Source organism: Acanthopagrus latus, chromosome 10 (assembly GCF_904848185.1).
Source record: "Acanthopagrus latus isolate v.2019 chromosome 10, fAcaLat1.1, whole genome shotgun sequence".
In the NCBI taxonomy this organism is placed as follows: Eukaryota; Metazoa; Chordata; class Actinopteri; order Spariformes; family Sparidae; genus Acanthopagrus; species Acanthopagrus latus.
The window spans coordinates 2,676,796-2,692,192 of record NC_051048.1 but is presented as its reverse complement, the minus strand read 5'-3'; the positions used below and the strand labels follow the sequence as shown (position 1 = coordinate 2,692,192).

Sequence of the window (15,397 nt, the reverse complement as noted above, 5' to 3'; positions counted from 1 at the left end):
CATGCAACAAACCTTAGGCAGGGTTTTAATCCAGCATAAGAGTATAATACTGTGTGGTTCTGAGACAACATGGGCCCCCTACAGGTCTGATGGTTCTGATCCGGCCCAGCATCAGTAAACTTTTGTTTCAAACATTTTTATAATTGTCATTTGTTGCAGAAACATGTTTGTAATCAAACATCTGCAGCGACAGTGAACAGCTGAGAGGATCGTCAGGAACATTCACACAACATTCACATCTTTATAAAACAAACACACACTTTACATGATTAAAACAAACACATCTTAAAATAAAAACTCTAAAAAAGATAAAGTGTCAGTGTGTCGACGACCCGAAGCTGCCGTCTGGAGGTCGGTACAGTTTGGGGAAGGTGAGGAGCTGAACGCCGCTGAAGGCGAACTTCCTGCTGCCCACGTTCTTCTGCACGTTCTCCATCCTGCAGCCATCCCTGCACACACACACACACACATACAAACACACACAGACGCGCACACACACACACACACCGTAGAAAGACATGCACACAGTCAACAGTGAGTGCTTCATTGGTCCTTGAGTGCTTCAACATTCTGTTGAAAAGCAAAACAACATACACACACAGAGACGCAGGCATAATAAATTAAAGGAACAGGTCACCCAAAAATAAATAATCCAGTCTTCTTCTCCTCCCTCCATGATGATATAGTCAGGTGAAGTCTCGTACATTTCTGGAGCTTCACAGAAAAACAGAGTTGCAGCATTCTGCAAAACAAAACCTCCCCGGACTACAGTAGTAGTTAAAATATGTATACTTTGTTCCCAGTGTTCCCAGTCTGTGCTGCTCTACTGGTATTTGGCCATCAGTATAACCAGGCTGAGGATGAGCCAAACCACCAGCAGGTGAGAGGTCACCAGGAGGAAGGCCACCGGGTACAGGTGTCGTCTGGGAGCTTTAGGGGCCAGACACAGCGGGACCCCCGAGGGAGGCTCCCCGGGCTCTAACCCACAGACTGTGAACCCTGACTGGGCATAACAGCCCAGCATCTGCCCCAAGGACAGACGAGACCTGGAGGAGTGTGTGTGATGAAGAGAAGAAGACAGGAAGAAGAGAATAGAACGTGATGGTGAAAGAAAAAGAAGAAGAGAAAACAAGGAAACAGGCGTAAAAACAAAAGAAAGGTTGAACTGAGAAAAAAATAATAAGAGGAAAGGAAATAAGGACAAAGGAGGAAGGTGAGGAGGATGAAGTGAGGAAGAGTGTGGTGGTGAGATTCAGGGTGTAAACGAACCTCCTCATGCAGTCCAGGGCGGTGCTGAAGTGCTGCTGGCTGAGTGTGTGTCGCTCTCTCAGTAACACACACTGCTCCAGCGTCACCGACATCGCTGTGCGGTCCTTCGCGCTCTTACAGCTCGTCAGACGCACGCCGTTCACCTTTCGACATACCTGAACACACACACACACACACACACCATACACACATCAGGAGAAACATTTCTCTCCGCTACTCGGCTGAGCAGGTCTCGTACAGACCTTCCACTCGTCTTACCATCGCAGCAATCCACAGAACCTCCACGTTCTTCCGCTTCCTGGTTTCTAAGCTGCGATCCAAAGACGACAACAGGTCCGATAGTGACTGGATACCAGCTGACAGAGAGAGAGAGACACGCTCAGTCTGACTGACTGCTTCTTCTTCTTCTTGTCAGCTTCATTACTGCATCCTTCTTAAATCCCACAAGAATCTCAAGATGTTTGTCCAAAAATATTGCACAGAAATTCCTAAAAAAGATTTTATGGCTTCTCATTAACATATGTACATCACCGCTAACACTGGTGCATAAAATAAAGAATCTCCAGGGACTGAAAACAAGTTAAAACAATCGTGAGTCTCACCCGTGTGAGGCAGCGTGTCTCTCAGACTGTGACAGAACGCTCTGAGACGCTCACAGCTCTGTTGGTTCACTCTCTCCTGCAGCGAGCTGTCGCCAAACCTGAAACACACACCAAATGTTAAGTTCTGTAAACCAACACGTGCATTTATCCTCAGGACGTCTGCAGGTCACAGGAGGTCAAGTGTACATCTGATTTTTCCACCACAATGGTCAAATCTTTGACCTCAATACTTGAATCACTTGTCAGGCAGCAGTGGATCGATCATGATAAAGGCGATACTGATCAATATGTATGTCGTGTGTGTGTGTGTGTGTGTGTGTGTGTACCTCTCAGCCAGACTCTGCTGCTGGTTGATTCCGATGTTGAAGAGAACTGGATGAACTCGTATCAAACGTCCCTCTCTCAGTTCCAGGGGCAACGACCCGAAGGTCTCCGGGGGCAACGGGACCTCGACAACCAAACTGCCCCTGAAGGGAGATCAAGACCGGAGATCAGAGAAAATATGGATACAGCATCGGAGGCGCTTAAACTTCCAGGATGAATGGATCTGACAGAGAAGAAATCATCCAGCACAGTTTACAGACACTTCCTGGTGGCTTCACAAACACACACTGTGCTGAGGGTGTGTGTGTTCAAGTGTGTGTGTGTGTCTCACCATGCTCCCCTGAGCGTCGGCAGCAGGTCGTCTGGTTGTTCTGTTTTGGCCTCGGTGACAGTGAACGCAACACTGCTCAGGTCAGCCACGCCCACCTCCATGTCCTCCAGCATCCCCACCTCGTCACCTGACACACACACACAGTAAGTCTATATACAGTATGTAGAGCAGGTTAGTGTGTGTGTGTGTGTGTGTGTGTGTGTGTGTTTGTGTACCGTAGGTGCTGAGCAGGCCTTCAAACTGAGCCAGAACTCCGACAGAGTGAAGCTGCTGCAGGAAGTCTTGATCCTCCAGACCTCCGTACAGCTTCAACACGAAGCCACACACCACTGCTGACAGCTGAGACACACACACACACACACACACACACACAATTGATGATTGATGGAGATAAACTGATCTGATCCTCCAGCCTGTGAGAAAGATGCCTCACCGCCTGGCTGAAGACAGCGTGGCGTCTCAGCATGATGTGTGCCGGTCCCTGAGCGACTGTCCCCGTCACCGCCCCCTGCAGGACCACGAAGGTCATGGCGGTCCGGGCCTTATCCACCGCCTCACGCACACAGTCCCTGAGAGTGACCACCAGGGGGAGCAGCTGCTCCTGCCAGGAGGAGGCCGAGGAGGAGGACGGGGAGGCTGGAGGAGACGGACCAGTTCATCACCACAGTTACAAATGTAACCCAGTCAGCGTCGTTTTAAAGGTTCATTTGAAGTTTTGGTTAAATACTGCTGTGTTTACTTTGTATAAAGTCTCACCGGTGTTCTGAGAGTTTGTGTCGCCGGTGGTTTCCTGCTGCTCTGATGATGTCATCTCCTGTGGGTGGTCCTCCCGCCCCTGCAGCCGGTCACCCATGGCAATGATGCAATTGAGGCTCATGGCGACGTTCGCCCACGCCCTGTCCTACACAAACACACCTGTGTTAATTTGACAATAATCCCTCAAATGTGGCAATCAAACATATCATGCCTGTACACAGTGTGACCCATCTATATGTGACGGCCGACATCAGTCAACTGATTATTCACTCTAAGTAAAAACAAATGAAGATCACAACAACATCAACAAACACAACTTGCCCATTCCTCCTCGTCGTACTCGTCCTGTTGCCGTAGCGAGGTCTGCCCCTCCTGATTGGCTGTCGCGCTGTCACACAGCGACCCGTTGCTGTGGGCGTGGCTGCTGGTGCCGTCCGAGCGCTGGCTGTGGATCAGCAGCAGGGCGCTTTTCACCAGCTCATCTTTGAGCGCGTGAACAAACAGTTCTGTCTGAGTGAGAGGGAGGGAAACACGTCATGTCACGTCTCTGTGTCGTCATGGTGTCACCTGTGTTCTTCTTCTTCTTCTCTCCTCACCTGCTGCGTCAGACCATCCAGAACCTGCTGCAGCCGGGTCACGTTCAGCTCCAGAGAGACCGACAGCAGCTCCTCAGCCAGCCCGAACACAAGAGGCTGCAGCTGGGCCACGCTGGACAGCAGCTCCCTTGCTCTGGAGCTCTCATCACGGGAGTACGAGACAGAGCTGAGGGGGAGGGAGGGAGGGAGGGAGAGTTTAACTCCATCGTCTTCAGATTCTCTCTTCTTCAGATATCCCTGCTGATGTTTTCAAACCTTCTGACAAATAATGTCTGAACAAAAAGTCACGTGTGTTCTGATCCACAACACAGCTCCACTAATCCTGACAGAGATTATAGAGATTATAATCCACAGGCAACAATATCAAGAGAGGACACGCACACACACACACACACACACACACACACACACACACACACACACACACACACACACACACACCTGTCTCTGTGGTTGGTGTGTTTGCTCAGCAGTCTCTTCAGTCCTCCGTGTTTGAAGGACTGATGGTGATCAGCCGGAGCTCCGACTGTTATCACCTCGTACCAAACACCTGGAGAGAGACGCTGCTACAGTTAGAGACGTGAACACTGAAGAAGCGGAGTAAAGACACGACAGAGGGTGAGGAAGAATGTAAACAAGGGTCATAAAAAGAAGAAGAAGAAGAGGAGGAGGAGGAGTTTGTACCTGTGCTGTCAGGACTGGTGACCTCCATCCTCTGTGAGTGCAGGTTGGTTGGAACAAACTGAAGGTGTTTGTCTGATTTGCTGCTGCTGGACTTGAAACAGGACGACGCTGCAAACAAATATAGAAGAAACATAAACCAACAAACTCAAACTACTCAATTCACCGTTGCTGCTTACACCCCCAAAAAAGCTAAAGTTTGATGGTTTGGCCCTTTAATCCACCTCACCTGAGAGTTTGTCGAGCTCAGCGAGCGTTTCCTGATAACAGCCAATCAGGTGGTTACAGTGGTTGATGACATCATGGCGGAGCTCGTTCCAGTGAGGTGAGAGGTCACCAAGCTCCTTCACTTCCTGGATCCTGAGGAGGACGAACACAGGCTGTTTTTTTTCTGTGCCCCATAAGCATCAACATTGTGAAAGAAGCGTCTGGATTAATGTTTTTGAGCCTCACGACAGTAAAACGAGCAGAATTTGAGCCATTCGGTCCAATAAAACTTTAAAGCCTCGGTACAGGAGACAAACACAAACACCGACCTGCTCGTGTGCTCGCGTATGAGCGCGCTCAGTAGCTGTTTGGGTAAAGAGAACGACAGCGGCGTCTCTGACATCTGTTCCCGGACCAGCAGCCATCTTTGATCCTCTGTCTGAAACCTGTACACCTTACACACCTGAGCACACAACACTGCACACACACACACACACACACACACACAAAGGTAATATTAAAGAACATGAACATGTATTTATCCCTCTGAAACCATAAAATACAGAGAGTTACTTCCCTACAGAACCACACTGTGATGGTGTTTGTGTCTCACCTGCTCTCATCATCGGACTGTTTTCTTTGTCTTGGAAGGAGCTGTGAAGGCTGTCGCACAGCGCCGGACACTGAGGACAGGAAGATGTATACAGCAGGTGAAATTAGAAAGAAATACATCTCCTTCTTCTTGGCCTCATTCTTCCCCTTCAACCCTCTTGTCTGTGTTTCCTGTGATGCAGAGTTGACCCGGACACACAGAGAGGAGAGTCGAGGCTGAAGGGAACTTTCTTCCCCTTCTTGTCTCACCTTGTGTTCAGGAGGAGTTTTGTCCTCACTCTCTCCCTCCATCTGCAGACGGGACACCTTCACCTCCCCGACCTCGTTCACTCCATCCATCGTCCTGATGAGAGGAGTGAAAAGAAGAGAAGAATAACTTGTGATGTCTGGAAACACAAACCTGTCTGAATGCTCAGGAAGAGGTTTACCTTCAGCAGGACAATAAATTCTCTCCTGACTTAGACTGATTTTTTACTTTTACTTCCTCTTCATGTGCATTTTTTTCCACTCAGTTCTGTTAAATATAGAGTTCAAAATTAACTACCCTAACAAGAGATACAGCTATATAAGTAGCTCCCTCAGATAGCCACTTCGCTTGACTAGTGAAATGATAACTAGAGAGAAATATTAGCATAGCTAAAAAGCTGACAAACTACATGAAGGACAAATTACGGGGGACAAAATGTGGGACAAAGCTGGTCGTTGCTGTTGTGAACGTACCATTAAGCAGAAACATGAAAACTAGCAAGTGAACGCTAAATAGAACCAAAAGAGCTAGCAAAGACAATGCTAACAACAAGAAATAAAATAACTAGCAAGACAACGCTAACCAGAACAGGATAGCTAATGGGAATAATCTCACTAGAAACAACTTAATAACAAAAGCTAACAACAAACAATGTATTTAACAGGAAAAAGTTCATTAGAGGAAGACAACTAGTGAGATTAAGCTAACTAGAAACAACAATGACTAGTAGGACAAGGTTAAATAGAAACAAGATAACTAGAGAGACTTTGCTATAGACAGGATATCGAACAGAAACAGAACAACAAGCAAGACAAGTTAACTACATACCAGACAACCAGAAGAGCGAGCTAACATGTGTACCTGTATCTTAACTCCTCTACCAGCACAATGAGATATCCAACTCTGTTATGTGATGTTGTCAAAGATCATCACCAAGACAAACTGAAAAGAGAAGAGAGACCACACTCCCTCCTGTCTCCTCTCTGAGAACATATCAAGCAGCAGCATGAAGCTCCGTAACTGCCAACCTGTCCCAGAGGTATGTATTAACAATCGGGCACACCTGGATGAAGCGTGCCAGCATGGACACGCCTCCTGACTGACACTACACAGATCACACCTCACACTCCTTCTGTCCACCCTGTCTCTGTCTCAACCTCTGAAGGTGTTGTCATGTAAAAGCAGGAAGGGACTGATGTTTCTACTCTCTGCGGAGGTGGAGCAACACACTCCCCATCTCACTTCCTCATGTGGCAACAGGTAACCAGGCAACAGACAATCAGGTGACATTGACAACTGTGTGAAACCTCTATGAGACTTTCATTCATATCACTTGGGAACAGAGTATGGAGGATATGTATGGTGGTTAAAGATGAATACAGTAAACCTTTCTGTGTTTTCAGATTCAGATTCAACATTTAGGAGGTTTCACGTTTCTTGGTTGCCTCTTAAACAATATAAGTAGCTAGATTAAGCTAACTAGAAAAAAATAACAAGAAGGACAAAGATTACTAGAAACAAGTGACTCTTAAGACAAAGCTAACTTATGAGATGAAAGGTAGGACAACACTAACTTCAAACAAAGCTAACTACAGACAAGATAACTATCAAGACAAAGCTAGGAACAAAACAGCTAGCAAGAAACCATAGAAGACTACACAGAAATACAAAATTAATAGCTAGACAACTTGACCTAGAGACAAGATCACTAACAAGATGAAGCTATGTCAGCTAGAGGAGCTAGGAGCTGTTTTTGCTGAGAATTAAGCTAAAGGAAACGTGAGAATAACAGATGTGATGGATGAAAGAGGAGGTGTGTTACCTGAGGCTCATGGAGATGTGAGGCTCCTTGGACCTGAGCAGATCTCTGATGGAGAAGGAGGTGAAGCCCAGAAAGCTCCTCTGAGAAAGAGAAAGAGACAGAGACAGAGAGATGTTTTTATCTTACATTAAGCTGGGACATTCTGATGTTTTGGGCACATTATTGCTGCTCTAATCCAGATATAATCCAGCTATGAGACGTGTCCAGACAGTGTGGAGTCGCAGCAGACTATCTGTAGGAAGAAGCTCCTTGAAGAAACACATGCGAGCTCGTCGCTGCCTCGACTGAAGAGCCTCACATTACATGCAGGATGAATCAAACTCCAGGTTACATAAAGGGGCTGTCACACAGGTTTAATCTCCCTCTAAATGTTCTGTAATATTAATTAATAAATGTCCCATTCTGTCTGACTCACACACTCACACACACTCGTCAAGGCCACACACCAAAGATCGGCACAGTGAAGGCATTAAACTCATCACTCTGCTGCCATGAGGATAATCAGAAGCTCAGAGGATTACCTTGATGAGTGAAAAGCACTCATCAGCCAACAGATTCACTCACAGCCACTGAATGTTCATCAAACTGAGCTCAGACACACACTCAACTTCTCTTATTCTTGTATTTCTAATGTCTTTATTTCATTCTGGTTAAACGATACTGATGTTCAAGAGAATTTCAGATTCTTTCTTCAGCAAATAACCCCCAAATTTTCTGCTTCCACCTTCTCAGACATTGTTTTCTCCAGTAGAAGTTCAGATACAGATAAAAACAAACTCTTGTAAAAGTAGAAGTTCTGATCCATCTTGTTTCCTCCAGTACAGTAACAGAGTTCAGGCTCTGACATGGACTCAGAGTATCAGAGTAAAAAGTCTCCCTCTGAAGGACATTTGTGCTCAAAGCTAACTGAAGCTCACGTCATGTTAATAGAATTCAAAGACTATTAAAATTAAAGGTAGAATCAGTAGGATTTGTCCCAGCTGTTCCTGAACGCACCTCATTGTTGATTGTTGAGTCTCATTCCCGGGACGTCAAATAGACGTCTGACTGAGGAGGTTTCCAACATGTACCCGACACAAAAGCATTGAAATGAAAATGATGAAACTTTCTTTACTGTATTTTGTATCAATTAATTTATCAAATGTTGGAACATTTTGGGGAATTTCACTGAATGTGGACATCTCAGATTTTATGTTTTGTAACAAAGCAACAACGGTTTGATTGTAATTGATTTTCTTCTTTCTGATCTATTAATCAACTCATTGATCACCAACACATTCCAATGTGTGAACGTCTCAGCTGTCGTGTCAGCGTGACATCCTCAAACACAGAACCACCGTCAGACAGAAAGAAACAAACAAATAGGATGTCGAGATGTTAACATCACACACACTCACACACACAGTTTCCTCATTTGCAGCTGAAGGTTTAGGTAACACACGCTCAGTGAGCTAATCTGTCTCACTGAGTTCTTGAACAAAACAAGAAGCTTTAAGATTAAATGTTAATCCCAAACACACACACACACACACACACACACACACACACACACACACACACACACACACACACACACACACACACACTCTACCTGTCCAGCAGAGGAGCTGTTCTCTCCTGATGGACAGAAACATTTGGTGCAGGTGATCATCGCTTTCTGCATCTCCGGAAATAAATTTAAAAAAAAAAAAAAAACAGGAAAAAAACAAAGAAACAAAAAAAGTTTCCTTCCTGTTTACTTCCTGTTGTGTTTCCTGTTTTCTCACATCAGCTGATCCATCATTTTGATAATAAACCTCACAAGCTGCTTCACCGTCTGCAGGTTTCACAGTCGATCCTGCAAAATAAAAGCAGGCTCTTCTTCTGCTTCACGTAACAAAAATGTCGAGATAGAAAACTAAAAAACTGTTTAAAAAATAGAATAAAGGGAAAAAAGACGTAAAGCAAGAATCTGTTCAAGACGTGTGTTAAAATAATAAAGTGTTAGCGAGCTTAAAAATGTAGGATGCATAGACAAATAAATGTACAAAGTTCAATTGTGCTTTTAAATTGAGAAACTCCAATTTAGAGAATTAGAGTTCAACATGGACTTTATTCTTTTATCCGTTTACAACTCTTCATCAGTCTGAAAGTGCTCCTACTTTGTTCTATAAAGTTTGTCCAAACCGTCGTAAGCTGATCTTTGTCCTCCGCTCACTGCTGGGTGCTTTTATAAGCGTCTTATAACCAGCAGCTAGAAACAATTTCATATAGTTAGATTAGGAAATGTTGAAGAGCTCAAGTCGTCTTCAGAAACAGACGACGAGCAGAGCGAGAGAGGAGGCCATTTAAATTCTACAGCACCGTTATAGACACACTGCTTTCAAAACAGCTCTTTTCTTGTGAAGTAAAATATTTTTCATTAAACAAAATGAGAAAAAGTTTGCAAATCTAAATTTTTACTGCTCCTGAACGCACCGTCGGAATTAAATCTTATTCTACGATCTCAGAGAGTCAAACAAACGAGCGAGCCTGAAGTGAAATCTGTCGCCAGCTGCAGCTAAAAAACGGTTTCTCCTGCTCTCTTCCTGCCACATAATGGATTAACAGACAGTACAAATGCAGACGAAGAAGAAAGAAAAGCGACAACCAAGGAAAAAGAAGAATCCGGACAAAATAATCCATTAACGCTGAAAAAAAATCCTGTGGTCGTCTCGTCTGCAGCAGACTAACACACACCGGCCCAGCATCTCTCCGCTCCCTCCATCACCTTTTCCTCCTCCTCTTCGGTCATGGCCGACAGGATTAAAACCCCGCTGGCATCATGGGAAATATGCAGATTAGCAAAGCGCCCGGTGGGCAGGTCGGGGCCGAGGGGCACAAAGGAAAGAGAGAAAAGAGGAAAAAAAAACGGAAATAACTATTTAACTAAAAATCTCTTTCTCTCTGTGGCTGTCCTCGTTTCACCTTCCCTCTCCCTCTCTCTCTTTGTGTGTGTGTGTGTGTGTGTGTGTGTGTGTGTGTGTGTGGAGATTAACTGAATTGAGAGAGAGAGAGTGTGTGTGTTGGAAAGCTACCACCACTGGTATTACACATGAACACATCCTTTGCTCTAATCCTCTTATATACACTATTTTACAGACACACACACACACACACACACACACACACACACACACACACACTCACTGCGGTGTGTGTCGTCGGCTCCTCTGCATGGTAAACGGTAACTTTGATCCTGCTGTGATGGTAGAGAGGACAGTCGCCACAGAAACTCACTGATGTCAGAAACACACCGTCATCATCCGCCCCCTGAAACACACACACACACACACACTTTTAAATACAGCCTGATGTTACTAAGTCTATTGTTTGTTTGTGTGTGTGTGTGTGTGTGTGTGTACCTGCACTGCCTCAGTACAGCAATACTTCCTCAGTGTGTGAGTGTGTGTGTCGATCACTGAAACTTGAATCTGGACTCTGGCTGCCACGGTAACCACACCTACAGAGAGAGAGAGAGAGAGAGAGTGTGTTGACATAAGATAGTGTGTGTGTGTGTGTGTGTGTGTGTACTTGGATAGTTTACTAAAGTAGAAGTATTAATACCACAGTCTAGAAATACTCCATTACATTGTATACACGTCCTGCATTCAAAACACATTAAAGGGGCATTCTGTAGTTTTAGAGAAGAAATTCAAACTCAGAATTTTAATATTTACAACATTAATGACACGTTAATTATTCAAACTTTTTCCATCAGTGAATAAACAAACTGTTCTCAGAGAAAAATATGGTCCCAGAGCACTGTTAGAAACTAGAAAGGTGGCAGGGTCCGCCACATATCAACAAAGTACAGCAGTATAAAGGGTCCTTTATGGTCAGTTTGTGTACTCAGTCATGAAAACAAGGACAGTTTGTTTATTTAGTTTGTTTGGACAGAAATGAATGAGTCAGTGAAGAACTCTCTCTGCTGAAAACATCAGAGTGCTCCTTTAAAGGAAAACCAGTTATCATACTGTTACACTGTGTTAATATTCGGCGGACCCTGCCACCTGCTGCTGGCTAACTGGTCAGCATACTAAATTATATATATCTCTTCGATATAACATTGACGCTGTTATTTATTTATATTCTGTTGATGATAACAAATGATCGTGTGTGTGTGTGTGTGTGTGTGTGTCACATACCGACCCTCAGGTGCAGTGGAGTGACTTTAGCAGCAGGTTCAGCTCCACCTTGTGGCAACAGAACAACATTACATCAACACACAGACTGAAAACGCTGCACTCTGAACTCTGATCAAACATGTTGAACAGTCACAAACAATTTATACGTCGATGACTAAAGGTTAGAAAATATCCTGAGACAAACATCTTCTAGCTTTAATTAGCGTGCAAAGTGTTTGTTCCCTGGAGTGTGAACCCGTCAGTCAGGTCTTGTTTGTCTCAACATGTTTATGAAGATTGTCAGTCATCCAAGTCTAATAGATACAGTCGCTTCAGCTACTGTGTGTGCGTGTGTGTGTGTGTGTGTGTGTGTAAAGGTTCAACTGGCACCAACTTTTCTTGTTTTGTGTGTTTACTTCTGCAAAACTCAAGAGGAAGTAGATTTCGTGCCCGACTGCACATGTGAGGTGTTTTCTAAACTCTACAAGTGACTGCAGTGTTTCCTGTGACGACTCTAAAAATATCCGCAGCACTTTTTACACTTTCAGAAAATAGACCTCCAGTCAAGGTTCACATACTTCACCCGAAAGCATAAAGATGAGAATACACATGAGACAGACTATTCTTGCTGAGTAACCTATATTACTCTTCTTATCTGTTAAGTTATTAGACACATAAAAACAGAAATTATCACTATATAACCAAATATTACAGCTTCATTGGCTGTCACACCAAACTGACTGACAGCTGTTTAAAGATAAGAACTACAACTGCATGACAAGTACATCTTAATTATTGATGTTCTCAGAAGACTTTATTAGTAATCAAAGAAGAAAACTGATATTTAAAGTTACAATCTGCTGAATGACAGAAATAATAATACATACATGTGTTTTCTAATCTTTAAACTAATACTGACCTGCAGCTGCAGCATCCTCCAGGCTCTCATCCCCCCCACAGACCGAGGCCACGTGTGTGTGTTGTTGGGTGTGCTGGGCGGTGTGTGTGTCGATGAGTGTGCGGAGGTGTGTGATGCGTCGTCTCAGCATCTCAGTGTTGGCATCTCTCAGGACCTCGAGCCAGGAAGTACAATCTGCAGAGCTGCTGCACTTGATGAACACCCGAGGGTCGCCGCTGTCAAAGCCTGGACACAGACACACGGACACACACACACACACACACACACACACACACACACACACACTTTGTTTAAACGGTACAAAATGTAAATATTCTACTTTAAAACGTAAAAAAATACTAAAATTATCAATAAATAACAGTTTGGTCAGAGATGTTTATGAATCTGAAGTTAGCATGCTAGCACACATTGCGGGCATTCTCAAGGCAGCTAATAGGAACACTAGCTACACAGCTAACTGAGCTAATTAGCTAATGGCAGCTACAAAGAGTACAAAAAAGAACAGTAAACGATAAAGAGAGGAGAAAGAACCAGAACAAAACCAAATGGAAACAAAGAGAACATGAGTGAACAGGAACCAACAATAAAGAAGCAAAGTGGAACAAAAGAGAACAGCAGAGAAGAGAAAGAAACAGAGGAGAACAAAATGAAAGACAGCAGACAGGAACACAAGGGAACAGAGGAGAACATGAGGGAACACAAGAGAACAAAGGGATGAGGGCAAAAGGAACCAATAAAGGAGCATATGAGAACAGAGGAGGAGAGAAGAGAACCGAACAGAGAAGAACAGAACACAGCTGAACAGAAGAGAAAAATAAAGGAACAGAGAAAGGAACACAGAACAGAGAAAAAGATAAAGATTTGAAACCGAAAAAAACAAATGAGAGCAGGAGAGAATGAAACACAACACAAACGAGAACAGAAGAGAACCAGCAGACATCAGGGTGTCGGTGTGTGTTACTCACTGACGGCCAGCCGTCTGTCATCATCTGGAAGCTTCATTACTTCACATCTCTCCAGCAGCAGAACCTCCTCCAGCTTTCCACCCTGCGCACACACACACACACACTTTGGGTTGATGTTCTCTCATGTTACAGAACACAAACACAGGTTCCACCCCGTCTCCACCTCTCTCACCTGCTTGTTGAGGATGAAGAGCAGGTTCCCTCTCAGCCGACAGAACTTCTCGCTGAGATCTGACACAGAGGAGGATGTTAGAACACACTCAGAGGAACCCTTACGTTCTATTAGAGGCTGTTCTTCTGTCGGACACACAGACGTTCCAGGAAGTAAAGTCAGAGTGAGTCAGGGGGACGGATATAGATGGAGACGGTGAAGGGATGAGGGCTGCCGAGGAGCCGTGGAGCAAGGCTACCGAGAGTGAGGGGAGAGAAAAGAACAAGGGAACGGCAGGGAACAATGGAGAACAGAGGAGGATGGAAAAAAAATGAACACAAAAGAGGATGGAGGAGAGTAAAAAAGACAAAAAGAAAGAAAAGAACAGAACAAACATTAGAACAGGACAACAGAAAACACAAAAGGAAATACAAGAGAACAGAAACGAACACGAAGGAGAGTGGAGAACGCAGAAAGAACCATGGAGAACAGATAAGAGGAGGATGGACGACAATGTAAGAGAACCAATCAGAACAGGACAGAACAAAAGAGCAGAGAACAGCAAAGGATACTGAGGGGAGAGAGAGAGAGAGAACTGAAAAGAAAAGAACAGAGGAGACGAGAAGTGAACAGAAAGTGACAGGAACACAGTGAAAAGGTGAAGTAGAAAACAAAGTAACTGAATGAAGTAGAACAGAGGAGAACGACAAAAAACTAAAGTCAACAGAACACAGAGGAGAGGAGACCCAAAGACAACAGAACCAAAGAGTATAAAAGAGAAGAGACGGGGACACGAACAGAACTGGGCAGAACCTCTCTCCTGTCGTCCCACTCGCAGTGTTCCTTCTCTCTGGAAGTTTCCAGATGTTTCCTCTCTGGACAGAAACAGCAGCTGTCTGTGGTTCACCCTCAGCTTCATCCTCTTCATCTTCACTCATCTTCCTCAGGACACATCAGCTGTCTGCTGGCTCCATCATCATCACCCTCAGGGTCTGAGTGCAGTCACAGAAGAGTACAAATACATGTATATGACAGCATTATGAGCATGTTACCAAGAACATGGAGGATGTGTCGTCACTGTTTCTATATAAAAGTATGATGTGAGTATTTTTGTCAGATGAAGTTTACAATAACTAGCAAAAAACAAATAAATGAACACTAAGACAGGAACAACTCATTCCATTATGACACGACACCGGCTGTGGACGCTGCCGTCAGTTAAAATTAAATAATTTAAAGTTTTAATGAGCCGGACTCAGGCAGCCGTTAGCGTTCAAACCGTTAATGCTAGTTTGTTGACACGAGTGAAACCTCGTTTAAAACAACCTTAAACGTCATAAAACGTCTTCATGTGACAAAGAGTGAACATAAATCAATAATTTTAATATTGTAAGGGTTTAACGGCAGCTCTTACCGGCAGAAAAAGCAGGTTTCTGGGCTCAGAATCAACTTGTAACCGTAGTTCAGTCTGAGAGGAAGCCATAGTTTGAAAACCACTGGACTGCTCAAGTCTCGCGAGAGCTGCCCGTGCTCCCGGCTGCGCTGCTCACGGAGCACCACAAGATGGCGGATTTGTTCAGCGTTGTCCTCCTTCGTTTTTTCTGTTTCAGTTTAAAGTTCATCGATTACATTGAAAACGGCGTCAAATTCATTGTATATGTGCACATGTCTTCGCAGTAAAGATTATTAGGGTTCTGAAATATATGAAAACAACAAAGTATTTAACTTTTTTTGCGGTTTAATGGGATTATAAGTGAAAAAAACACACCT

At 44.3% G+C, this 15,397-nt stretch overlaps 1 protein-coding gene across 4 annotated transcripts; it reads right to left on the bottom strand.

The window, feature by feature from the left end:
- Positions 1 to 8: 8 nt before the first annotated feature.
- LOC119026822 (type II inositol 3,4-bisphosphate 4-phosphatase-like) lies at positions 9 to 15,196 on the bottom strand. 4 transcript variants are annotated; one of them, XM_037111386.1, is made up of 26 exons: positions 15,042 to 15,196; positions 14,441 to 14,619; positions 13,649 to 13,773; positions 13,477 to 13,558; positions 12,512 to 12,736; positions 11,614 to 11,661; positions 10,831 to 10,928; positions 10,616 to 10,738; positions 7,448 to 7,527; positions 5,628 to 5,721; positions 5,380 to 5,449; positions 5,096 to 5,243; positions 4,789 to 4,919; positions 4,563 to 4,670; positions 4,320 to 4,428; positions 3,879 to 4,044; positions 3,604 to 3,792; positions 3,283 to 3,427; positions 2,960 to 3,162; positions 2,742 to 2,865; positions 2,527 to 2,653; positions 2,198 to 2,338; positions 1,872 to 1,969; positions 1,528 to 1,625; positions 1,270 to 1,424; positions 9 to 449 (listed from the first exon to the last, which is right to left on the bottom strand). In XM_037111386.1, the coding sequence occupies exons 2-26, from the start codon at positions 14,553 to 14,555 to the stop codon at positions 317 to 319; spliced, it is 3,135 nt and encodes a 1,044-aa protein (XP_036967281.1). In that variant the 5' UTR covers positions 14,556 to 14,619; positions 15,042 to 15,196; the 3' UTR covers positions 9 to 316. The 4 variants fall into 4 exon arrangements, with proteins under 4 accessions (XP_036967281.1, XP_036967284.1, XP_036967282.1 ...); XM_037111387.1 differs by lacking the exons at positions 9 to 449; positions 1,270 to 1,424 and having other exon boundaries at positions 1,615 to 1,757; XM_037111388.1 differs by lacking the exons at positions 9 to 449; positions 1,270 to 1,424; positions 1,528 to 1,625; positions 1,872 to 1,969 and having other exon boundaries at positions 2,278 to 2,418.
- Positions 15,197 to 15,397: the final 201 nt, after the last annotated feature.

Excerpts from the sequence above, each read along its gene's own strand:
- LOC119026822 (XM_037111386.1), bottom strand. The coding sequence starts at position 14,555 with ATGAAGAGGATGAAGCTGAGGGTGAACCACAGACAGCTGCTGTTTCTG. Across the intron at positions 5,450-5,627 it reads AAACTCCTCCTGAACACAAG|TGTCCGGCGCTGTGCGACAG; the intron begins GTGAGACAAGAA and ends TCCTGTCCTCAG. Across the intron at positions 5,244-5,379 it reads CAGTCCGATGATGAGAGCAG|TGTTGTGTGCTCAGGTGTGT; the intron begins GTGAGACACAAA and ends GTGTGTGTGCAG.